Source organism: Chiroxiphia lanceolata, chromosome 27, assembly GCF_009829145.1.
Source record: "Chiroxiphia lanceolata isolate bChiLan1 chromosome 27, bChiLan1.pri, whole genome shotgun sequence".
NCBI classification, from domain to species: domain Eukaryota; kingdom Metazoa; phylum Chordata; class Aves; order Passeriformes; family Pipridae; genus Chiroxiphia; species Chiroxiphia lanceolata.
The window spans coordinates 1682486-1707713 of record NC_045663.1 but is presented as its reverse complement, the minus strand read 5'-3'; the positions used below and the strand labels follow the sequence as shown (position 1 = coordinate 1707713).

At 49.7% G+C, this 25228-nt stretch overlaps 1 protein-coding gene across 2 annotated transcripts in view; it reads right to left on the bottom strand.

Moving 5' to 3' along the window:
- Positions 1-24838, bottom strand: part of ELL (elongation factor for RNA polymerase II) — a 56867-nt gene extending 32029 nt beyond the window's left edge. The window contains exon 1 of one of the 2 annotated variants that reach the window (XM_032711706.1): positions 24669-24838. In XM_032711706.1, the coding sequence (XP_032567597.1) occupies positions 24669-24803 (135 nt within the window). In that variant the 5' untranslated portion in view covers positions 24804-24838. Of the gene's footprint in view, positions 1-22756; positions 22784-24668 lie in introns of those variants that run through there. The other variant, XM_032711707.1, reaches the window with a different exon arrangement.
- Between the last annotated feature and the right edge of the window lie 390 nt (positions 24839-25228).

The window sequence follows — 25228 nt, the reverse complement described above, 5'->3', positions numbered from 1 at the left end:
TTTTTGTCCTGTTTTGTGGAACCTTCAGAGGCACAAATGCCCAGAGTGCAACTGAAAATTTACCCTTATTTATGTTGGGGCCGGGAAGGGAGGGGAGGGGGGTTATTTTCAGAATTTAAAAGCTTCTTGCAAACAGTTAAAATTAGTAGCAAGAATTCCAATAAACAGAAACCATAAAATCCTGTTAACCAAGGCTGGCATTAAGGGGGTTATTTTGAACCATCACGTGCAATTCCAGGTAAAACAAGTGCCCAGGTAAAGCTGCTGCACCTCAGGAGCCAGTGACAAAAATGAGAACAAAATGCACAAATTTCAGACTCTTAATACCCCAAACTCCAAGCTCCTCTTTAATTCTTTGGTTAGGACCAGGTTATGTTTCTTTTGCCCAAGCAGGGAGGTCCAAATATAGGAAAAAAAATCCCTCCCCTACTTCCTCTGGGAATAAAAGGGGTCAGATCCCAATCTGGGAGGATTCCTGGTTTGAGCACACCTGGATACTTAGGAAAAGCTCCTGCAGGGCTAAACAGAACCTCAAGATCTCGTTTTCCACTCCCATTTTTGTTTCAAACACACCCCACAGGCCCTGCAGAGCAAATCTCCCCAGTGACAGACCCCCAGGAGACCCACACCCCCCGAGTTCATTAACAGAGAAAAATGTGAAATCCCAGGGGGAAAAAAAAAAAAATACTCTGGAATACACCCACAACTTCTGGGTGAAGTTTCCTTGGCAGTCAATTAGCCAAGGCTGGCCCAGGAGAGAGCCACTGAATATTAGGGGAGAGACAAAAGGCTTCTCTCCCAAGACATTCCACTATTCCAGGGCTTCTCTTTGCCTCCTACCAGAAACCCAGCAGTAAAAAGCCTCCTGAATATCCCTTTTTTGTTTTAATGTCCCATCTATTACTTAAGGAATTCAAAGGCAACACGATTTCCAGCTGCAATTTAAGGCCTCCCAAGGATCCCATTTGGAAGTTGAGGCCATGGACAGATGGGACTGAGTCTGCTGAGGCTCCAAAATCACAGCTTTGCCACTCAAATCCAACAAAGAGCCTTGGAAATTCCATGTAAATCCACCACTATGGAGTAAAAAGCCCAACTTTTGCTTCAGGGGGAGAAGGGCAGTCACAGGGGATGCTGGAGGAGGAGCTGGGATTCACCTGCATCCTTCCAAGGAGCTTTTCAAACAGATATATCTGTTTTTTTAAAAAGGTGCTTTAGATGGAGTTTTAGGAGCTGGAGGCTTCCCAATTACTCTGAGCTGCAGTTTGTATTTATTATCATTTATCATTTGCCTAATATGCATTAATGGGCACATTATCACTGGTAACATTAAGGCAAATCCTGCCCAGAAGTGCCAAAAGCAGCAATAAAATGCTCCAGAGCTTTTATGTCAGCCAAAAATGGCGGCTGTGCATCTGAAAGTTTTTAATTGCTAAAACTGCAAAAAAGACACACCAGTTGTGACTGCATCATTTGAAGTGGGCTGTTACAGCACAAATGTTGCTGCCTCAGTACTTTTAACTTTCCAGGCTCAAAAATCAAGTGTTTCTCTAAGATTTAGAAAACAAGGGGGTTTAAGGTGTCACCTCAAAAAAAACCCCCCCAAGTTGATAATACTGAAATCATTGGTTAAGTCACAGAATTTCACCATTCTCAGCTCAAAGTTACATAATTTCCCCATTCCCAGCTCTTTAAAATTACAGAATTCACCATTCCAGCTCCCTGAAGTTACAGAATTTCACCATTCCCAGCTCCTTAAAGTTACAGAATTTCACCATTCCCAGTTCCTTAAAAAGTTACAGAATTTCACCATTCCCAGCTCAAAGTTACAGAATTCACCATTCCCAGCTCCTTCAGGTTACAGATTTTCACCATTCCCATCACTTTGAAGTTACAGAATTCACCATTCCCAGGTCCTTATAATACAGACTTCACCATTCCCAGCTCCTTAAAATACAGAATTCAATATTCCCAGCTCCTTAAAGCCACAGAATTCACCATTCCCAGCTCCTTAAAGCCACAGAATTCAATATTCCCAGCTCTTCCAGGTTACAGAATTCAATATTCTCAGCTCCTTAAAGCCACAGAATTCACCAGTCCCAGCTCCTTAAAATACAGAATTCAATTTTCCCAGTTCTTCCAGGTTACAGAATTCACCATTCCCAGCTCCTTAAAATACAGAATTCAGTATTCCCAGCTCCACCAGGTTATAGAATCCACCAGTCCCAGCTCCTTAAAATACAGAATTCAATATCCCCAGTTCTTCCAGGTTACAGAATTCACCTTTCCCAGCTCTTAAAGCCATAGAATTCACCAGTCCCAGCACCTTAAAATACAGAATTCAATATCCCCAGTTCTTCCAGGTTACAGAATTCACCTTTCCCAGCTCCTTAAAGCCATAGAATTCAATATTCCCAGTTCTTCCAGGTTACAGAATTCAATATTCCCAGCTCCTTAAAATACAGAATTCAATATTCCCAGCTCCACCAGGTTATAGAATCCACCAGTCCCAGCTCCTTAAAACACAGAATTCAATATTCCCAGCTCCTCCAGGTTACAGGATCCACCATTCCCAGCTCCTCAAAGCCATAGAATTCAATATTCCCAGTTCTTCCAGGTTACAGAATTCAATATTCCCAGCTCCTTAAAGCCACAGAATCCACCAGTCCCAGCACCTTAAAATACAGAATTCAATATCCCCAGTTCTTCCAGGTTACAGAATTCACCTTTCCCAGCTCCTTAAAGCCATAGAATTCAATATTCCCAGTTCTTCCAGGTTACAGAATTCAATATTCCCAGCTCCACCAGGTTATAGAATTCACCAGTCCCAGCTCCTTAAAATACAGAATTCAATATTCCCAGCTCCTCCAGGTTACAGGATCCACCATTCCCAGCTCCTCAAAGCCATAGAATTCAATATTCCCAGTTCTTCCAGGTTACAGAATTCAATATTCCCAGCTCCTTAAAATACAGAATTCAGTATTCCCAGCTCCTTAAAATACAGAATTCAGTATTCCCAGCTCCTTAAAATACAGAATTCAGTATTCCCAGCTCCACCAGGTTATAGAATCCACCAGTCCCAGCTCCTTAAAATACAGAATTCAATATTCCCAGCTCCTCCAGGTTACAGGATCCACCATTCCCAGCTCCTCAGGCAGGAAGCACCACGAGCAGACCTCCCCACCACCACACACCTGAGCATCTAAACAGGGGAAAACTCAACCTTTGAGGAAGTTTAGAGAGGGGAAGACCCACATGATTTAAGTTCCAAACCAAACTGTAGCCTAATGGGAATGCTTTGTGCCGTCCCTAAATGGACAACAGCCTGGATCAGCAAAGCAGAGAGCAATTAAACTCCCCTGTCATCAAGATGTCACCCCACAGGCACGAGAGCTGAGCCAGCCGTGCAGCCCAGCCCGTTCCCTCTCGCATGCCTGGAGCTCCTGAGCTCAGCTAATCCCCCTTCAAAAAGATCCTCCTGGATAAAAGGCAGCGGGTCTGGGGGGATCTTGGCTGCAGAATCCAGTGGGGAACTCAAATCCAGCCAGAGGGAGCTGCACTCAAATCAAACCAGCGAGGTAACCCCCTCACACCTCCCCGCCAGGGCTTCCGTGGCACACGGCTCAGGGAAGGAGGTGCAGGGAGAAATGGGACACAGACCCGGCCTGGCTACTAAAACACTCAGCCTGGCTACTAAAACACTCAGCCTGGCTACTAAAACACTCAGCCTGGCTACTAAAACACTCAGCCTGGCTACTCCAACACCCGGCCTGGTTACTAAAACACTCAGCCTGGCTACCAAAACACCCGGCCTGGCTACTCCAACACCTGGCCTGGCTACTAAAACACTCAGCCTGGCTACTCCAACACCTGGCCTGGCTACCCCAACACCCGGCCTGGCTACCCCAACACCCGGCCTGGCTACCCCAACACCCGGCCTGGCTACCCCAACACCTGGCCTGGCTACCAGAACACCCAGCCTGGCTACCAGAACTCAGCACAGGGATGGAGGGGGCACTCAGTAGCCTCAGGGCCAGCTCAGTGCCCCCTTTCCACTCCTTTTTTCCACAGAATTGTGGAATGGGTTGGAAGGGATGACAAAGAGCATCCAGTGCCACCCCCTGCCATGGGCAGGGACACCTTCCACTAGCCCAGGTTGCTCCAAGCCCCGTCCAACCTGGCCTTGGACACTTCCAGGGATGGGGCAGCCACAGCTCCTCTGGGAATTCCATCCCAGCCCCTCACCACCCTCACAGGGAAGAATTCCTTCCCAACACCCCATCTCTCCCTGCCCTCTGGCAGTGGGAAGCCATTCCCTGTGTCCTGTCACTCCAGGCCTTTCTCCCAAGTCTCTCTCCATCCTTCCTGTAGCTCCTTCAGGTCCTGGAAGGCCACAATCAGGACACCCCAAAGCTTCTCCAGGTTGAACAATCCCAATCCTCCCAGCCTTTCCCCACAGGAAAGGTCTTCCATCCCTCTGACGATCTCGGTGGCCTCCTCTGGACTAGTTTTGAAACGTTTATGATTTGATTTTTTAGGAGAGCCATCACCCAGCTTCCCAACCCCCTCTCGCTTCCCCATTTCTCCCAGGCACGAAGCTCCTCGGTGGGTCTCACCTTCCAAACCCTCCCCAGCACCAACCAATTCCACCAAAACTCACCCCCAGCCACCGTTTATGTCCAAGATGGTTTAAATTTTACACTCGAGCCCAGTAAAACTGTTTTGTTTCAGGTTGGTACCTCCGAGTGAAACGCTCCAAAGGCCTCTTTTGATTCCTAGCGCAGAATTAAGCCATGTTTTTTCTGACCCTATATTTGTGAAAATAAAGCTTTCAACTCCCAAAGAACAGATGTTTCTGACACAGTCTGATGCTCTCTGGTCATCTTTAGCACCAGAGCACAAACCTTGGGGAAGGTGGCTTTGGGAAGGAAGGTCCAACTCGCCGAGAGACCGAAAAACCCCAGGACAAACCCGACGGCCGAGCCAAGATGTTTGGCCAGCACAAGGTACAGTAGTTTTCCACTAGGAAGGAAAAGCTGGGCACAGATGCAGTTTAGGCAATGCCTTTCAGGAAGAAAATTAAAAGGAGGCTCGAATCCTTGGAGAAATAATTAAAGTATTGTGAATTGGGCCCGAGTTTACTCAGATCGCCGCGGAGGGGGAGGCCTTGTTTGGCTGGAGAACGCGGCTCTGGCAAACAGAGTAGCCCATCGACGGGGCTGAGTCCTTCCCAAGAGCAGGAACCACCAAAGGAACTCCTGCAATCCCTGTTCCTCAACTTCTGTGGCAGTGGAGAGGGTAAGAGTAACAGGGTAACACCCCAAAACGGAGGGGGGACTGCAAACCCACCCAAAAAAAGAAGGGGGACTGCAAACCCACCCCAAAATGGAGAGGGGACTGCAAATCCACCCCAAAACAGAGGGGAGGCTGTAAATCCACCCCAAAACGGAGGGGGGACTGCAAACCCACCCCAAAATGGAGGGGGGACTGCAAAGCCACCCAAAAAAGAAGGAGGGACTGCAAATCCACCCCAAAAAAGAAGGAGGGACTGCAAATCCACCCCAAAACGGAGGGGGGACTGCAAACCCACCCCAAAATTGAGGGGGGACTGTAAATCCACCCCAAAACAGAGGAGGGACTGTAAATCCACCCCAAAACAGAGTGGGGGCTGCAAATCCACCCCAAAACAGAGAGGGGGCTGTAAATCCACCCCAAAATGGAGGGGGGTGCTGCAAATTCACCCCAAAACGGAGAGGGGGCTGCAAATCCACCCCAAAACAGAGAGGGGGCTGTAAATCCACCTCAAAATGGAAAGGGGACTGTAAATCCACCCCAAAACAGAGGAGGGACTGTAAATCCACCCCAAAACAGAGGGGGGGCTGCAAATCCACCCCAAAACAGAGGGGGGGCTGCAAATCCACCCCAGAATGGAGGGGGACTGCAAACCCACCCCAAAACAGAGAGGGGGCTGTAAATCCACCTCAAAATGGAAGGGGGACTGTAAATCCACCCCAAAATGGAGAAGGGGTTGGAAATCCACCCCAGAATGGAGGGGGGGGTTGTAAATCCACCCCTAAACAGAAGGGGGGCTGCAAATCCACCCCAGAATGGAGGGGGACTACAATCCCACCCCAAACCAGAGGGGGGCTGTAAATCCACCCCAAAACAGAGGAGAGGGCTGTAAATCCCCCCCAAAACAGAGGGGGGGCTGCAAACCCACCCCAAAAAAGAAGGGGGACTGCAAACCCACCCCAAAACAGAGCGGGGACTGCAAATCCACCCCAAAATAGAGGAGTTTCCAATCCCACCCCAAAACGAAGGGGAGGGAGCTCCAAACACACCCCAAAACCTACAGGACTCGTGGTGTGAGGAACATGTAAGGCCAGAAACAGGAAAAGATCAAGGAGGGGGGGTTGTGGCTCCCAATTAACTCCGGCACAGCCCCGGATCCCCAGCGGAGCCCGGAGTCGGCCTCCCTCGGGAATCCAAGTTTGGAGACTAAAGGCACATTTCCCAACGGGATAAGGCTGCTTTTTTTTTAATTCCCTGTTTTTCCTCTTCGCTTTCCTGGGGAGGGAAGGGAGATCTGCTCATTGAGGAGCAATAATGGCGAGGTCTCATCTCCTGAAATGATGATTTATCCGCACTTTAATCGGGACAAACTCCCACCCAAATCCACGATTAACCCTTCCCTACTCAGGGAGGGTTTAACTGTCACAGGGCCAAGAGCCAAATCCCACCATTTCCAAAGGTTTGGGAAGGAAAGGCTTTTTTTTCCAGGGGGGGGAAAAAAACCCCAAAACAACCCTTTGCATCCCTGTGCAACTTTCAGCCCCCAGAACTGATCAGAGTGGTCGGGTGATCAATTAAAAATGTCTTGTAATGAAAGAACACCGTGCCCAGTTTTTACTGTAATAACCCAGGAGGGTTTCCTTCCTTCAAGTAAAAAAAAAAAACCTCCCAGTTTTGATACAATTCCTGCATCTCTCTGAAAAGGAAGTTTCAGTTTGTGTTAATGGGTTTTCTGCATCCGTGACTTGTTCCAGGAGGGTGTTCCAGACCCTCCCTGCCACAGAACCCTCAGAGCTATTTTAATTTTATTAGTCAGGGTTGGATTGAATCTAAACTGCCCATTCATTTAAACACCTTTACCTTTATCTCAGGCTCTTGTCCTGTTCTCCCCAAGACAGAAGCTGGAATATCCCTTTCCCTTCTCCACAAGCACAACAGGAATCAGCAAAACCCTCAACTCTTTTATTTTTTTATCACCCTTTTTTCCTGAAGGGGATTTTCCTCCCCTAACTCAGACTAAAAGCAATGAAAAGGTAAAACTTGGGAAAGTATAAAACAAGTTGCAACAGCATTTCCCAAAGCTCTCCCTACAAAGAGAATGCTGTGCTGGCAGATCCACGGTGAGAAAAAAATAAATTTAAGCACAAACCTAGAAAAAATAAAGTTTTACCGTTTTATCACTCGCGGGTAATTTGGGGGGAGAGTTAAATCAGCACATCCCAAAGCTCATCCCTTATTAAAAATAGCAAATTGCTCACTCATGCAGGAGGAAAAAGGTGTTTTAATCAAAATTAAGGCAGAATTTAAGCCTGCTCATATCTGGCCCTCTCTTGCAGAGCTGCACTGCGTATCTTTTAGCAGCTACAGTAAATTAAAGACAGGGCACCAAAAAAAACAACAAAAAAAAGGAAGGCAAATATTGGCATTTCTAAAGTGCAGGCAAAGGAAAGCAAACCTTTAGATTTGTTTTTTGAACACGTGGATTTGCTTTGAAACGCTTGTTTTTTTTAACACTATTCCAGAGAAAGAAGCTTCCTGTTCTGCCTCCACACATTGGAAACACTAATGGTGTTAAATATAATATTAAATACTCCTCTAAGGAAAGTTCAGCAGTGTCTGCAGCACCTGCACACATTTGCATTATGAGACAATTCAGAGAGATCTCAGCCTGGCAAGAATCCCATAAAGATATCCATGTCCAAAATTCCCTGGGCAATCACCTCTTCCATGCAACAGAATTTTACTGGGGCCATCAGATGATCTTGTTAAATTGGGAAAGGACCAAGGAGAACAAAAACCACAACAACAACAAAACTGGCAGAAGGAAAGGGAATCATCCCAAATTCCCAACTCTGCTAAAGGGGAACAGCAGTTCTGCTTTTCCCTGGAGGATTCACTTAAACAGCTTCACAAGCCAAGAATTAAGGGGGGGGTCAGGTTTTCTCAGATTAATATTTTAAGGGTCATTCCTCCAGCACGAGACACCTCAAATAAAAGCCTCTGTGCTCCCTCTGCAAGGAGAGAAAGGTTTGTTGTTCACCAGATGCTGGAGATGTGGCCACCTCTCCAACAAAGCCAGAAAAAAAAAGCTCGTGAAAATGCTGAGAAAAACAACTTCCAGCATGGAATTCGCTGGGATTGCTGCTGCCTGCCTTGGAGATGGCACTTTTCCCCCATTAGCCTTTCTGAAGCAATGCAGCAATGCAGCTTTGGGGCTGTTTTGACAAAGAGTCTGTGAAAGATGAAAATAAGGAGGCGTTTTGGGTCTTGGTTGCCCAAAAAGAATCACAGAAATCACAAAAAGAACTGCCCGGGGTTTCTATTCCTGACCATTCCCACCCTCAAGGGGCTCAGATCTGACCTGTGGACACAACTGAAAAGTAATGATTTTTAATCAACTTAACTAATTCTCAATCTTTTCAGTGATTAAACCTTGGGAAGAGTCAAGATTTGCTTCCTTTCCCTGGGGAATGGGAAGCAGGAGTTGGCTGATGACCCCCAATTCCACAGGGTGAACCCTCCCTGTCTGTGCTGCTCAGAGCACAACACCCACCATGAGCACTCACCCACCCTTCTGGCCTGTTATATTCTCTTTGAATCTCCTCTTGTTTCAAATTCCACACGTTATTCTGCTCCCCTGAACTGCTCTGGGGGTCAGCAACTGAATTCAGGGAGAGCTTATCCCCCTGCACAACTCACCTTCAGTCCTACATAAATAGAACATTAAAGTTTTCCAGCCAAGTATCTTCCATGAGAGTCATAAAAATTATAATTATTATCCCCAAGACAAGTTAATGTGGTTGTTTTTGGTTTTGTTTTTGTTTTTTTTTCCCTGAACTGCTACCTTACAAAAGTTGTTATGGACAATTCTTTACCTTTAATGACTGTAAAGCACAAACATTCCCACTGCAGATGTGGATGAAAAACTCACCCTCACATTTGGAGGGTTAAAGAGTTAAAAGCTTCCCCACAACCAGCTGTAGCAAGTGTTATCTGCTTACAAGCATTTTGGATTTTTGCACTGTACAAAACCCCCCAGCTGCCAGGAGAAAAACGTTTCCCAAATTAACAGAGAAAAAGTGTGTCACGATAGCACATCTTAAACAACTCCCCCTCATCCCCACCATGTATAAATAAAGTTTCCATGACTGATTAAAGACACCCAAGCTCCTCCACGCTCTGCAAGTCATGTGAAGTGACTACAAAACCACATTTAGGGTTGCAATTTGGTTGGTTTGCCCTCCATCAGAAGTTTTCCTTGAATAAAGTGTTTCACCTCTGGGTTCAAAAGTCCTCCACCTGTCAAGCACAGGTAGGAATTCCCATATTTCCCTCCATTTCGTGGAGACCATTCAGATGTGTCAGGAAGAGCTGGATCACTTTTGGTGATCCAAACCCAAGGGTTTCCAGCCCAGGGATCCTTCAATCCTAGAAAATCACAGTCATCGAACATCCTCAGCTGGAAAAGACCCACCAGGATCATCAAAATCCTGCAAAGGACATCCCAGGAATTAATTCCACCACGTGCCTTGACCAGGATCCTTTTCAAGGAGCAGCAGGAAACACACAAACCCAAGAAAATTAAGTGTATTAAGAACAGCTTAATAAACAACCTGCCATTCTGGAAAGTTTTTTAGGGATGACAGCTCGGGCAGAATTTTAAATCCACAGCCCCTAAGTTATAGTGAAAAGTAAGAATTCATTTAAATCCCATTTATGCCAGAATGCCCAAGTATTCCAATACTGCTGGCTAGCTCAAAGTCTGCCCAAAAGGAAGAGTAAGGATACTCTTGAATTACACCAGGTGGATTTTACTGCACACTGAGGCACCACTTCAAGCACCAGTCCAAGAAAAGTCTTATAAAAACGCTGAATGGGCCCAGTCAGCTACAACTCAGTTAAAAATAAGTATTTTAAATGACTTGCAGCACACCTGCATTGCTGCTTTCCTCGCCAGTCCGTGGCTTTCCAATTATTATTATTGTTTTTAAGCTGTTTTCTTTCACCCATCAGGTTCAAAAGCCACCCAGACTCAAAGAGAAGGGGGCTGATTACAGCTAAAAAACTGCCAGCAAAGAGAGAGAGAGAGAGAGAGAGAGAGCTGGTGAGGGGAAACAAAAAAGAAAAATAATCTGTCAGTTTGGCATCTCTGGCATTATATTTAACAACCAGATAATTCACCTTTTCAGCCCCCATGGAGGTAAGGTGGCTTTTCCATCCAAGATGTTATTTGGAGCAGTTTTACTGTGTCAGGCTGAGCCAGATGAGAGACTTTTAATGTGTCAAAATTAAAGCGAGCGATTAAACGCAGCACAACAGCGGGTTACAACTTATAAAACAGGAGCAGTGAAATATCAGAAGCTGACAGTTTTGTTTCTGACCTAGTTTTTTAACTGGAGAACAGTCAAAGAGCCGAGGCTGAAGGTGCTGAAATTCCAGTAGTGCTGGGGAACAGGATTAGAGGAAAAGCCTTCAGACATTCAAACTACCCAGGGAGCGTCAGGGAGAACAAGGAGCCCGAGGTTCAAGAGCTTTGGTTCAATGGCAAGTGACAACCTGAGGAGGAGGAGGAGGAGGATGGGAGGGTTTCAAAGGTGGGGGATGAAGGAAGAGGTGTTGCAGGACCTCCTGGTCACAGCAAGAAGCCAAGGTCAGGGAGAAAACCCCGAGCTGTGAAACACGAGGTGGGGGGGAAAGAAAGAAAGAAAGGGAAAAAAAAAATCGTTTTAAACCAGAATTTCTGAAGGTATTTTAGTTGCTTTTCTTCTGAGAGCACAAATGTGCTGTCAAACACCTGTGCTCATTTGAATAACAAGAGGGAAAAAATTAAAGTCCCTTCAGCAAGAGAACAGCAAGTACCAAGGGCACTGGTACTGGAGAGATCCAGGGGGGGCTGGTGCAGGGAAAGCCAGGTGATCCCATCCCAGTAAGCTGTTCACATGTCTCCCTGTGCTCTGCAGCTCCAAATTTATTTCCACCAGGCAGCTACACGCTGGTTTAAGCCTCATTAAGAAGCAGTATGTTCCTGGGCTGACATGTCAGATTTTTAAATGACCTTTGTACCGACAACAGCATTACCAAGCTGCTAAGAACGGGGGGGGGGGGAGGAAAGATAAAAAAAACGTGGTTTTCCATGATTAGGAGAGGTACAACTTGTGGTTGTTTGCATTTATTTGAGTTCTAAAAAAACCCACCTGTCAGTAAAGCAAGCCATAAAAAAAAAAAAATAAAAAAAAAAGGGGCAATTCTCTCTCTGAAGGGCAGCTGTGACATCAGCACTGCTGGCCATTCTTAATTGGGACTTATCACCCAAGGTAAACAGGAGGGACTATCAGTTAATGAACAACACAACCCCCCCCCCCCCAGGCTGAATTTTAAAGAGCGTTTTCTCCTGCTGCAATCTCCTAATGAAAACACAGCAGTTCAAACCCACCGAATTCGCTTACGAAAGTCTCCTTTTATTTTAGGATGTATTAAGACACCAGGGCTGATTCACTTGCCTATGTGCTCATAAGGTGGCTTAAAAGGAGCTGCTGAAACATCACAACGATCCTTATCTTCCACAGGGCTTTTCTTTTCAGTCCTTTTCTTGCCAGAGAAAAAAATATAGAAAGGCAATTGAGAGATCAGATGGACGAACTAGTTCAACCATCCCCGGAACACATCTCGCCTCACAAACACACTGCTGAGCCCAGGAAAACAAGCCTGGACCAGTTTTTTTTTTTTCCTTGTGCCCAGCTATATCCTATTGACACTTGAAGGGAAGAGTAATTACTGGCCTGACAAAGTTGTGCTGAAGATGATCTTCAGACGTTCGTCGCCGAGCCAGAGGCAGCGAGGAACCAAAGGCAGCACCTGGATCCCAAAGGAATCCAAAGGGAATCCCACCAACACCCCATGAGCCAGAGCAGCCTCAAAAGGTAAAGGCAAGATGCTCAGACAGCTGATTCTGGCAAACAGAGGTGCTCCCAACACCGACAGGACACTGGGGACACAACCCGACAGACCCCGGGAATCCAGCAGGGATGTCACCAAAATTTCCTACCATCTCCACGGGGGAGAAAGCTACAAAATAATCAGTAATTCCAGGGGTTTTTTTTCCTATCACCCACGAAAAATCCAGCTGAAAATATTGAGCAAGACAACCCCATTAGATTTTCTGTCATGATAGAACCTTGTGTTACATACCCTCTGCTAACACAGCACTAACAGCCTCCTCCAGCTTCCAGGGGTGCTTTCTCTGGGAAAAATAGTGAAGGCAGCTGCCTGATGAAGTTAAATTAGGTGCTCCCTCTCCTTCAGCAAGCAGCACAGAACCCACACTGTTTCAGCTACCTCTTTATTTGCACTGCCAGGCTGGTTGGTAACAAACCTGCTCCAAAAATAAAGCGACAAACAGTAAAAAAGAAAGAACATACTCTTCCTTAAACTGGCCAAAGAAAAAAAAAAAAATCTACCTAAAAAGTAAGTCAGATGTCTCTCTGCTCCCCACGAGGACACCTGAGAAAGTTCAGGTTACGAAGAATTCCAAAAATAAACATGAAAAATGTTCAGATAAGAGGAGGAAAAACATAACCCACGTCTGCTGACTGAACACAGCCCCGACCACGGCGCTGCGAGAACGCTCCCCGGGTCCCGGCCCAAAAACCCCCCCGAGATTTCAGGCATTCAGAGAGAGAATCTCTCTTGCCTGACAGAGGCAGCCCAGCTAATTCACACATGCAAAAGAAGTGGTGTGGCCACTGAGCCGGCACTGCGTTGTCTGACCAGAATTTGGGGTCTAAATATAATGAGCCGTAGGTGGCCGGAGCGTTTTTGCTTTCTCAGCCCAGTGGGGATAAATGTGTTTCTTCCTGCTGTCAGCATCCATAAATTCAGTCTTAATGACAAGTAAAAGGCCTTTAGATGGAGTTAAATGGCCCTAATTGTACGAGAGAGCTCAAACTTGCAGCTCAGTGCAGGCAGCTCCTACATCAGGTCCAGCTCCAGCGCAAATTGTTGCGGAGAGGTCGTGGAAACACGCCTGGAACTGCAATAATCAAACCTTCCAGCTAATAAATCTGGGGTTTTTTTTCCTCCCCCCTCGTGTTAAGAAACCCCCAAAGTGTCCTGGATTTTAATGCCTTAAGAACAAAGTCCTCAATTCATAAGCAATTTGTGACCCCAGAAAAATGTTTGCGATTGGTTTTTAATCGCCGCTACGCTCCGGGTCGACCGATTTCCAAACGGATCCAAGATATCCCCGTCTACGTCCAGAAAGGTTAAATATGTTTTACTTTATGCATTATCCATTACTACCTCCCTCTTCCCACTTCCACACTTGCAAAGATTAAACACCAAGCCGCTTCCCTAGCAGAGCTCTGTGTGTTTTGGGACTCTCCAAATCGGCACTGGGAGAACTGGTTTATGACAATGCGCTCGCTCACCCGCATCACTCTCCTTTGGAAAACCAGGCTTTATTTCTGGAATAAAAACAGGGATTGGTAGCCACTACACGTGTCAGGAACACAGCAGCTTTCAGGCACTGTCCCTTAGCCATCATCCTCTTTTAGTGGCATTAGGGAACGGGGGACCTCGAGGAGGCAGGAAGCATTTTGGATTTACAGCAGGAAAAGCACCAGCAGCTTCCCACGAGGCGAAGCACACAGATGACTAAAGGCTCTTTTTATTATTGATTACCTAATGGGAGAGGAGGAAGCAGAGCTTGTGGCAGGGACCACCACGCTCCCATCAAAACACAGCTGCCCTGCCAAGGACACGGAGTGGGAAGAGTGACCAAGGTCACGGCCACAGGTGTCACTGAGAGCACTTTTCAAAAGAAATTGGCCCCGGAGCTCCTACGCACTTCTTAAGGGACTATTTATGGGAGCAGAAGTTGTTCTTAATTCTGCAAGAAGCAGCAGCAGCAGAGGTCAGGATTGGAGCTTCGGCGGCTCTGAGGGCTCAGCATCCCTGGAAGCGGGAGCAGGTGTCACCAGGCTTTTCAAAAACCTATTTTAACGCCGCAGGAACCGGCGTTCCGGAGCGACGTCCCGCTCGGCCCTGCCCGCGGGAGGAAAGGAAGACAACCCTGTGACAGAGGTTGCTCCTCTCCAGCCTTCCCAGCTCCACAACCCTGTGACAGAGGCTGCTCCTCTCCAATGAAGCCAACTCTGTGACAGAGGCTGCTCCTCTCCAACAAAGACAACCCTGTGACAGAAGCTGCTCCTCTCCAGCCTTCCCAGCTCCACAACCCTGTGACAGAAGCTGCTCCTCTCCAGCCTTCCCAGCTCCACAACCCTGTGACAGAAGCTGCTCCTCTCCAGCCTCCCCAGCTCCACAACCCTGTGACAGAAGCTGCTCCTCTCCAGCCTCCCCAGCTCCACAACCCTGTGACAGAGGCTGCTCCTCTCCAACGAAGACAACCCTGTGACAGAAGCTGCTCCTCTCCAGCCTTCCCAGCTCCACAACCCTGTGACAGAAGCTGCTCCTCTCCAGCCTTCCCAGTTCCACAACCCTGTGACAGAGGCTGTTCCTCTCCAACGAAGACACCCTGTGACAGAGGCTGCTCCTCTCCAGCCTTCCCAGTTCCACAACCCTGTGACAGAGGCTGTTCCTCTCCAACGAAGACACCCTGTGACAGAGGCTGCTCCTCTCCAATGAAGCCAACCCTGTGACAGAGGCTGCTTCTGTCCAGCCTCCCCAGCTCCACAACCCTGTGACAGAGGCTGCTCCTCTCCAGCCTCCCCAGCTCCACAACCCTGTGACAGAGGCTGCTCCTCTCCAGCCTCCCCAGCTCCGTCACTTCGCAGCGGTTTCGCTCTGAATCACGAATTTCCGCCTCCGTTTTCGGGGGGAAGCCCCACGAGTCAGGGAGTTAATGAGCTGCTGCCACCTAATCAGGGCGGCCACACCACGCCACACCTCTGGCGAGTGTCAGAGCACTTCAAAGGCCCAGCAGTCCTTAAACTCTCCCTGTGAGCAAGGGCTGCTCCCTTCCCCAGCATCCTGGTGGAAAGGTGAGCCCAGCCAGAGCCGGCTGACTCGCCTTATATGGCTTCCAAGGCACAGTTTCCGCTTGCCCAAGCTCGGGCAGGGTGGAAAAACTTTGCTTCCTCGCTACTACTCCGCCCATGCCGGGCTCTGAAAAGCATCCACTGAGCGCTGGAGGTGAGAGGAATGGAAGGAAGGAATGGAAGAATTTACACTCGGCTCCCTGGAAGAGGTAAAGCCACGGCTTTGGCAACGACCTGGATCACCTCGAGCACCGGGATGAGGGGGAGAAGTGGGAGCTGAAGAGCTGACACAGGCAGGGATGCAGAGGGAAGCTGTAACCACAGCTTTTATTCCTTGCATTCCATACGAAAAAATCCCGATTTTTCTTGCTATTCAGATGCACTTAAGCCTCTCCCATTTGATGGCAGCGAGCTTCCCGAGTCAGGAGCATTATTTCCTTTCACTGATTTAACCAGCACACACTTTGGTTACACCAGGAGGTAGAAAACGGCCTCGGCTCAGCTTTACACACTTATTTTCTGCACAAGTCGATATTGCTGCCAACAATTCTAAAGCCAGTTCTACCTCCTGGTCACAGTGAGGTTCATGTCATCCAGCTCTGTGTCATTATCAGCTTCTCTGAGCATCACAAACAGCCCAACCCTCCTGTTCACTGAACAAACAGCCACCTTCATCATCCTGAACATCCACAAGTGCAAGAAAACCGCTGGCTAGAAATGAGGCCCAGTGGATGCAGGCAATTAAAAAGCTGCCTCATCTTCAATAAATGCTCTTACTTTGTGGATGACAAAGTTGTTTCATTTCTAAAAATGTGTGCACAGTCACTTTTTCTATCCTTGCTGGCCTGTATCAAGATCATCCCTTTTTTTTCCCCAGCAGATTTCCCTCAGTGCAGGGAACCAGGGAGAGATTTATCTCCAACCATCAGTGGTTTTGTCTTTGCTCTCATCTGCTGGTCACCAAATGGCAGCACCCGGCTCATCCACGCCACAGATTCTCTCAGAAGAGAGAAAAATGGTGGCAAAGGAGCTTATAAAACTAAGTTCTGCCAATTCCCTTGTTCCTCTCTTTTTTTTTGGGGGGGGGGACTGGGGAAGGCAGAAACACAGCCCGTTTGATTTTCTCACAGAAACCAGGAGCCAAAACCAACTGAAATCAGCGCCGGAGCTGGAAAGGTACAACAAAACTCACACAAACATAAAGTCTAGACACTGAAATGTGGAAATATGATTCAAATAACCACAACTGGCACTCACAAGGCACTGATTGCAGCCCATCGCAGGACGGGCCCTCAGTGGGGAGGAACACAGAAGAAAGATTAAATTAGCTCTTGCACCTCAGTAGTAGAAAATATGGATCCTGTGGGCACAGTGATATGGATTGAGCTGCAGTTCCTTCCTTCCTTCCTGCTGGGCTTTTTGCTGGGATTTAAGTAACACACGTCTGCTCTTGCTAAATAATGACAATTAGCTTAAAGTGCCATAGAATGGTTTGGGTTGGAAAGGGACCTTAAAGCTCATCTTGTTCCATGGGTAGGGACACTCTCCACTAGCCCAGGTTGCTCCAAGCCCTGTCCAACCTTGCCTTGGACACTTCCAGGGATGGAGCAGCCACAGCTTCTCTGGGCAACCTGCTCCTGTCCTCACATCCCCGATCCCATAGGAACAAACCAGTCCCGAGTGTCAGGTGGCTGCTCTTACCAAAGCACGGCTGAACCACATGGGGCTCAAAACATACAAGCCCAGGAGTCAAGAGAGGATGTTTGTGCTGATGAAATCTAAATACTACGAAGATTTGGGCAACCAGTGGCTTTCAGGAAGCTTCACGGTACCCGCTGAACCCACGTCATGTGGGGACACCAACCCGAAGGACAAAGTCTGCGTCTGCCACGGAACCCAACGGCACAGAACGGGGCTGAAAACATCTGTTTTCCAGGAAGACATCTCAGTTTTCCAGGAAAACTCGGGCTGAAGTGTTCTCTCCTGAAGTGTTCACTCCAGGGAGGTGCTGCACAGAGGGAGAGCAGAGGGTTAACTGCGATCAGGCCGGACCAGACCAGGGAAGACTCCAGGTGGGTGGAGGTGGGTAGTTCAGTCAAGTCCTGCTCGCCAGCAGTGACCTCTTTTTGAGTTAAACAAATGCTGGTTTCTTTAAATTAGAAAAAGGCACTAGTCCAATGTAAAGAAAAGAGAGAGACCAAGAGCACGGAGCAGTGTTTTTTCTAGGCTGTAACGCAAGAAAGGATTGGATTTTGGAAGTCTGCTTTTCCCAGTGCACCACCACTCTGCAAACCAACTGCTGAGGGGTTCAGCACGCTCTTTGAGTACGTAAATGCTTGAAAAAAAACAAACAAAAAGCCAAAAACCACACCAAAACCCCCAGTCAGAAGGCAACACCAGGTTACCATGGTGTGCAAAAGTTGCCTCACGTACATGGGATGTTTCTAAGCAACACATGAGCCACTATAGAAAACTCTTATCAGCAAATCCAAGCTCCTTTCCTGGGTAATGCATCTAGGTCAAGCCAAGGCACACGGAGCACTGAAGCCCAGTTTTGGTGATGCCTCCTCTGTATCCACCCTGGATAAAATATTAGCATAGTTCAGGTTATCAGGCTTTATTTTCATCAGCATTAAGCTCACTGCAGAAACAGCAATAACCTTAATTATTCACAGGTAACTCGATCCCAGCCTTCCTGGTGTTGTGACGCTGAGTTGTGACCACTTCTTTCCCCCCCCCTTCCCCCTCAGCTTCAACTCTCCTCACCCCAAAAACCTCAATAAACCTAAATAAAAATACTGCATGACTGTGATCCCCAAACGAGGGTGCCCAGCACAGGACCCCGGACACAGGGTATCTCTTCAAACTCTACCTCAACCCGATGCAGCCACTCCATCCATTCAAACGCACTCTCCTGTGCATTTAGCAGCAAAACCACTAAGTCAGCCAAAATGTATTCTTCTCCCATGGATTAGCTGGCACAAATTAGTGCGGGAGTGACGCATGCAGTCTGTCCCTTCCCATTTTTCAACATGCACAAACACCAGGGATTTGGAGACGCTTCACAAGTTTCTGCTTACAAGTTGCGGGCAGAGTTTAAATCGCCTGAAATGCGCAAATTGTTTCGGAGATAACACGCGTTCATTTCACCGACCAGACCTCAAATGCTCTTTGCAAACCACGTTTTCCCCTCCCCTCGGCAGCGATAGAGGCTCTGCTGCTGTCCCAGCACGGCCAGGGAACTGTTTCAACAGCCACCAGCCCTCTGCCAGGCAGCACCACCAACAAAAACCAACTGAACAGGGCAGAGCACTTCAGACAGGCTCAGAAAAGCCCTGATGTTGGAGGATCACTCTGAGCTGACCAGCAAGTGCAGGGGCCACTCGAGGCAGGACACGCCGGCCGGGTCCCCGGGAGACTCGTTGCTCTGAAGAGACTCTTCAGATCTGTTACATTTCAGAGAGAAATAAAAAAAAAATATTGCAACAGCTTTCCTTTCTCCCTTTGCTGCTGTTCCAGTGGAATAAGGAACCAAGTACAGAATATGCTGAAAAGGAGCAAGGGTTTAGTCTTGACACAGTCACCAGAATCCAACCGCAAGAGCCATGGACACAAGTCACCATCTATTCCACTTAAATCACCTAAAATTAAAAAAGGAGCAACCCAGCCCCATAGAAATAACCTAAAGGGTTAATGCTCGAGCTCGTTTCCCCCAGTACTGCCAGAGAGCAAAAAGTTATTAATTCAAATTCAACCTCCCTGATTAATGGCGGTGAACGATTTGCTGATAAAAAGCAGATCACGTTTGATAAAAATAAAAAACGCACCATCAGTCACAAGAATTCTGTCACAAACTTTTCTGTCCTCCCTGGGCACGTCACCAATTAGACCTACTCCTTTAGCCTGCTACCACCAGCATAAAAAAAAAAATAAAAAAATAAAAGCATAATGGGTTTATAATTTGCCACCGAATCCCATAGCAACTGTACGTCACTTCAGATGTAAATTACAGACAATTCCTTCCAATGCCGTTCGAAAACTATAGAGCTGAATCTATAATTTGAGCAGATCCAAGCAGCAGAGGGTTGAGAGAGAGAGAGAGAGAGAGAAAAATCCACCCTAAATAATTGAAAGGAAACTGCCACGGGCCAAAACATTCAGTGTCTCTTTGTCCCCCTCCGCTTTCGAACGGGAGGTGCCACATTGGGGTCAGCGTGGAAGAACACTGAGCAACAGGAGTTGAGCAGTTCAGGGCGTTCTGCAGATCCTGTCCCATTTTTGCTGATGAGGAGGAGACGTACGTGTGCGATGAGCTTCCTCTCCAGCCTCCTCTGATTCATTTGGTCGTGTCACCGACTCATGTTCCCGATGTCGTAAGAGCCTCAATTTTGACGGACTACAGCATCAGTGAATTAATAGGACAGGAAAAAACAGGTTACAGGGGAGGAGGAATGATGCAAAAAAGCTTTAAAGATAATTCAATGAATTTTGATTCGAAAGGCGGATTGTTCTTCTCCTCCTGACACCTGCAAGCAGCTTTCAATTCCCAAGTCAGCATGAATACGCATTACCCTAAAGACCCTGTAATGACAGCACAGCCTTCATTTTGTGTTTCAGTGCTTTGAACACAGCAAGATGAAGGCATCTCCACCAACTGCTCCAAAAGGCAAGGCTGAGAAGTTCTTTCAATAAACAGCCACTGCAAGGGGTCGGGTTAACCCTGATCCTCACGGAATCGCTTCTCTCACAGTCGGGGAAGGTGACTCGGGAAGCCACATCTATCAGACCACGGCTCCAAAACTCAGCTCAGCTAGCTGAGCACGGGGACAACGTGCTTTGGTTATCTCAGCTCAGTCCCCAATAAATATTTGTGCATCTGCCAAAGTTCACCAGTGAATCAACCAATGGCTTCAGTTCAAAACACTCCGGGGTAGCCGGGGCAGAGAGGAACAACAGGAGCAGGAGGTGCTGCTCAGCTGCATCACACACGGACCAAGGGATGCTACAACCTACTTTACATCCTCCTAAAACCACCATGCAAGCCAGGACCAGGGCTGGGAGCTGAGGTGAGCCTGGCCTCCATCACTAGGTCAACACATGAGCTCCAGATAACAGGGAAAGGTGTGGAATTGTGTCACTTTGCTCGTTATCAAATGACCACCCCTCACACGAGCTCCAGCCGCAAAGAGAGGTTTTAAATAACTACATGAAAGTTGGGAAATTCCCAGGTAAGGGTTCCAGGAACAGGCCTAACACTGTTTGCCTGCTGTCAGCACCTTCAGCACAAGAGAGACAGACCCACTGCCAAGGGGCACTCGGGTCTGCCATGTGGCATTTTCAACCGGGCACGAAGAGCGGGACTTACCCAGAAACCCCTCGTGATGCTGCTAAAAAACAGGTGTGAACATCAAAGGATGAGTGCTATGGATGGAGATGTATCTAAGGGTATCAGGTGGGGATGGATAAAACATCTTGTCATCAAGGATGGGGTTCAGGAGAAGGAATGAAAGAAGAAAACAAGGAGGGGTGTAAGGAGTTCCCTTGTACCTTGACACGGGCAGCAAGAAAGCTGGAGACAAACCAGAACAGATGTGAAAAAGCCACAGAATCATCTAATCCCAGAGTGGTTTGGGTTGGAAGGACATTAAGGCCCATCTTGTTCCACCCCCTGCCACGAGCAGCGACACCTTCCACTATCCCAGATTGCTCCAAGCCCCATCCAACCTGGCCTTGGCCATGTCCCGCTTTTTTGGGAAGGCCTGAACACGTACACAACCCCGAAGGGAAGGCAGCAAACTGAAGGCTGGTCTAGAATTACCCTCCTGGGAGAACCCAGAGCTGTTTTAGGTGAGCACACCGGACCAGTTCCATTTCACCAGTGGACAAACCGACCCGGGACAGCCTCGCCACCGCTCGGCCCTCGGAGCTGAGCCGCCGGAGCTCGCGCTTTCACAACCCCGGGGAAGAGGTTTCAGGGACAGCAAGTTTCACAAGGGGCAGCCAGGTGACATCTCACAGTGTCCCCTGTGAAGCCAGTGCTATCTCGTTTTTTTCAAGACTCTTATTTCTGTCAGGTGAGCTACTGGAGAAAGAAAGAAACCCTTTTCGGGATCGGGAAAAGCCGGAGCCCTGTGGAGCTCCTCAGCAGCAGCTCCACATCCTCTGAACACGACACAGGAACAGCTTGCTGGAACACCAGAGTTGGGCATCAGCAGCACGGAATCCCAGACTGGTTTGGGTTGGGAGGGACCTCAAAGCTCAGCTCATTCCACCCCCTTCCACGGGGCAGGGACACCTTCCGCTAGACCAGGTTGCTCCAAGCCCCATCCAACACGTGGACCCACGACCGTTTCCTTCCCCGGGACACAGAGAATTCCAGCAGAGACCCAAGAAGACAAATATCTGCTTCTCCACAGCCCTGCTGCCTGATGCACACATGGTGCAGCTCCACACCAAGCCTGCAACTGCTCTGGCACAAGGGACACTCCAAACAAATGGCAGCTCGCCCGGCTGGGTGATCATTTTTGGATTATGTAATCCCAATACATTATTATTAGACCAAGAACAAACTCAAGCAAGGGACTGAAGACATTTCCCTGCCCGTTCTGGCAGAGGGACAGGAGTCTTGTCGCAGGAATCGGCACGGACGTGCTACCCCGGTGCCCAAAACAGGTCAGACTGCACACGTTGGACTCCAGGTAACACAAACAGCAGGATTGGATTCCAGGCCATTATCCATATTACACAATGCCGCCGTCAGTTCCACCACATTTCAAACCAAACCGAGCAGAAGGAGCCTGAGCAAATTTTTTCCATTTAACTGCTGCAGCCCGAAATTAAAAGCGGAGCTGGTGCTGGACAAACACCCACTGCAAAGGTGTGTTGGAGGCGGTTCCCGGCGTGGCCGCGGCCCAGCGCTTCCGAGGAAGCCGAGACGTTCCCCAAGCTGGAGAAACTGTTTATAGAACCGATGCAGAACGAGCATATGTGTTTAATAGCCCACTAATTGTTGCGTTATTCACTACACAAACAAGCAGCTCTTCTGCCCCTTATCCCTTCCTGCCCAGTTAATCACCAGGAGCCTCTGACTATTTCTCTTTTGGGTGGCGGTGAAGGAAGCAAAGTTCATTAGTGGCCGTTGGCCACCAAACAATCCAGAGCCCAGGCTTCATTTAGAAAATAAACACCACTATTCATGTGTGACACGGACTCGGAATAGCTTCCCAAAATATTTAATGCAGTTGCCTGTAGCCTTCCTACTCTCCCTCCTCCCTCCCCCCCCCCCCCCCAAAAAAAAAAGGCTTTCCTAATATATAGGAAAGACTTATATGGATTATTTGTTTCATTTTCAGACCAAGAAAAAAAGCTACTAATTCGGTCTACCCAAGTCACTTATTGCTACTGACTTCTCATAATGCTGATAAACACTCATTAAAATATAAGTTGATAAACCCTGGTACAGTCATTACCTTCGTCCTCATACAGAGATTGCCCAATTCAGTGATGTGATGTAACCAACACCCTAAATTAAAAATAGTGTTGTGACAACATATGGTTTATCCTACAGAAGCTGGCAGGCAGGACGCTCCTAATGACAAACGGGTTTAGGCTCCCAGCTTCCCCCAGCAAGGTGAGGAGACAGAAATGCTCATCACAGGATCAGAGGTAGAAAAAAAAATAAATAAAATAAAATAAAATGACACCAAAAACGACAGTTTTGAACCCCTCTCCGGTCCATCCCAACGCCTGCTGCTGCTGTCGCCGAGTGCTGCCATCATTCTTTATTTACATGACTAATAAGCTCTCTGGATGCATTTCAGGGAAATCGCTCGGAAAAGACAATCTGGAAATTTCAAAATACAGCCCCAGCCTGAACGTGCCTCCCCCCCCTTCCCGGGGAGGGAAGTACCGGGCTATGGAGGGGGCAGGGGGGTACAACCGGGTGCCCCGGGGAAGGGGGGGACCCCCTACCCAGTCCGGGATGGCAGCACCAGGGGTGAGCCCCCCTTTTTCCCCCCCTCCCCGGTCCTGGAAACCCACGTCACGTTCACCGGGGGAACGGGGAGGGGGGCGGGGGGGCATCGACGTCCCTCCATCCCCCCTCCCCAGACACTCCCGGGCACTGACGGCAGTTCCCGTCACCTCCCGGGGAGACACCGAGCGCCCACCCCCGCACCGAGACCGCGGGGCGTGGGGCCCTGTCACCCACCGGGGGGGCACATTGGGGTCACCCACCGGGGGGGGGCACATTGGGGTCCCCGTCACCCACCGCGGGGGGGGCACATTGGGGTCCTTCCTTTACCCACCGGGGGGCACATTGGGGTCCCCATCACCCACCGGGGGGGGCACACTGGGGTCCTTCCTTTACCCATCGAGGGGACACATTGGGGTCCCCCCTTTACCCATGGGGGGGGTACATTAGGGTCCCCCCTTTACCCATCGCGGGGGGGCACATTGGGGTCCCTCCTTTACCCACCGTGGTCCTTCCTTTACCCACTGGGGGGGCACACTGGGGTCCCTCCTTTACCCACCGTGGTCCTTCCTTTACCCACTGGGGGGGCACACTGGGGTCCCCCCTTTACCCATGGGGGGGGCACATTGGGGTCCCCATCACCCACCGGGTGGGGCACATTGGGGTCCTTCCTTTACCCGCTGGAGGGATACACTGGGTACCCCTTTTACCCACCGAGGGGACACACTAGGGTCCTTCCTTTACCCACGGGGGGGGCACACTGGGGTCCCCATCACCCACCAGGGGGGGACACATTGGGGTCCCTCCTTTACCCACTTGGAGAGCACATTGGGGTCCTTCCTTTACCCACTGGGGGGGCACATTGGGGTCCTTCCTTTACCCACTGGGGGGACATACTGGGGACCCCCTTTACTCATCGGGGGGGGGCACATTGGGGTCTCCCCAGCAGCTACCGGGAGGTGTGGTGGGGGTACGACACACACACCCCGACCCCTCCCGGTGCCCCTCGGGCACTTACCGGAGGACCACGACCCCTCCCCGGTTACCCACCGGGGGGCCCACAGGGACCCCTTAAACGCCAATGGAGGGACACACACACACACACATACGACACCGGGGGGCGTTCCGAGCCCCCTCGGTCTCCCTCAACCCCCTGGCATCGGGATCGCCCCCCACCCCCCTCCCGCCTTCCCCGCTCACTCACTGAGCGGGGGGGTTGGGGCAGGAGCTCCCGCACCCCCTCGGTGTCTCACCGCGGAGCCCCCGCACCACCACCGACCCACCTCCCCTCTCACCCCCGCGGGGGGCTCCCTCCCTCCGGGGGCCTCGTGGCGACCGCCCGCCCTCTGCCTCCCTCCCTCCCTCCCCTCCGCGGGGCCGTGCCCGGGGCCCCGCAGCCCCCTCCTTACCTTACAAGCCTGGTAGCTCTCGAAGGCGCGCAGGGCGCTCTCCGTGAGCTTGACGTGGAAGACGGAGACGCGGGTGCCGCGGCCGAGGCGGCCGCAGGACAGCCCGTACCCGCGCTCCGCCTGCAGCGCCGCCATCTTGGGACCGTCTCCCCCTCCGCGCCTGGGCCGCCGGGGCCGCCCGCCGCCGGCCACGCCCCCCCTTATGAATTATTCATGAGCCTTTCCCGCGCCGCCGGCCACGCCCCCTCCCGGGGCGCCTGTTGCTGGGGCGAGGCGGCGGGCAGCGCGCGCGCCCATTGGCTGAGGGGAGGAGGGCGCCGCGCCGGATTGGGAGGCGCGGAGGGGGAGGCGGGGATATGCAAATGCAGGAGGAGCGGGGCATGCTGGGGAGGGTGGTCTGGCGCGCTGGGGGAGCGCGGGGAGGGAACCCCCGGCATGAGACCCCCGGGGTATGAACCCCCCGACCCCTGACATGAGCCCCCACCGGGGTATGAACCCCCCTGGGAACACCCTGCAGCTCCCCCCAGAGCAGGATTTGGGGTCCCACACCTCTCCCTGGG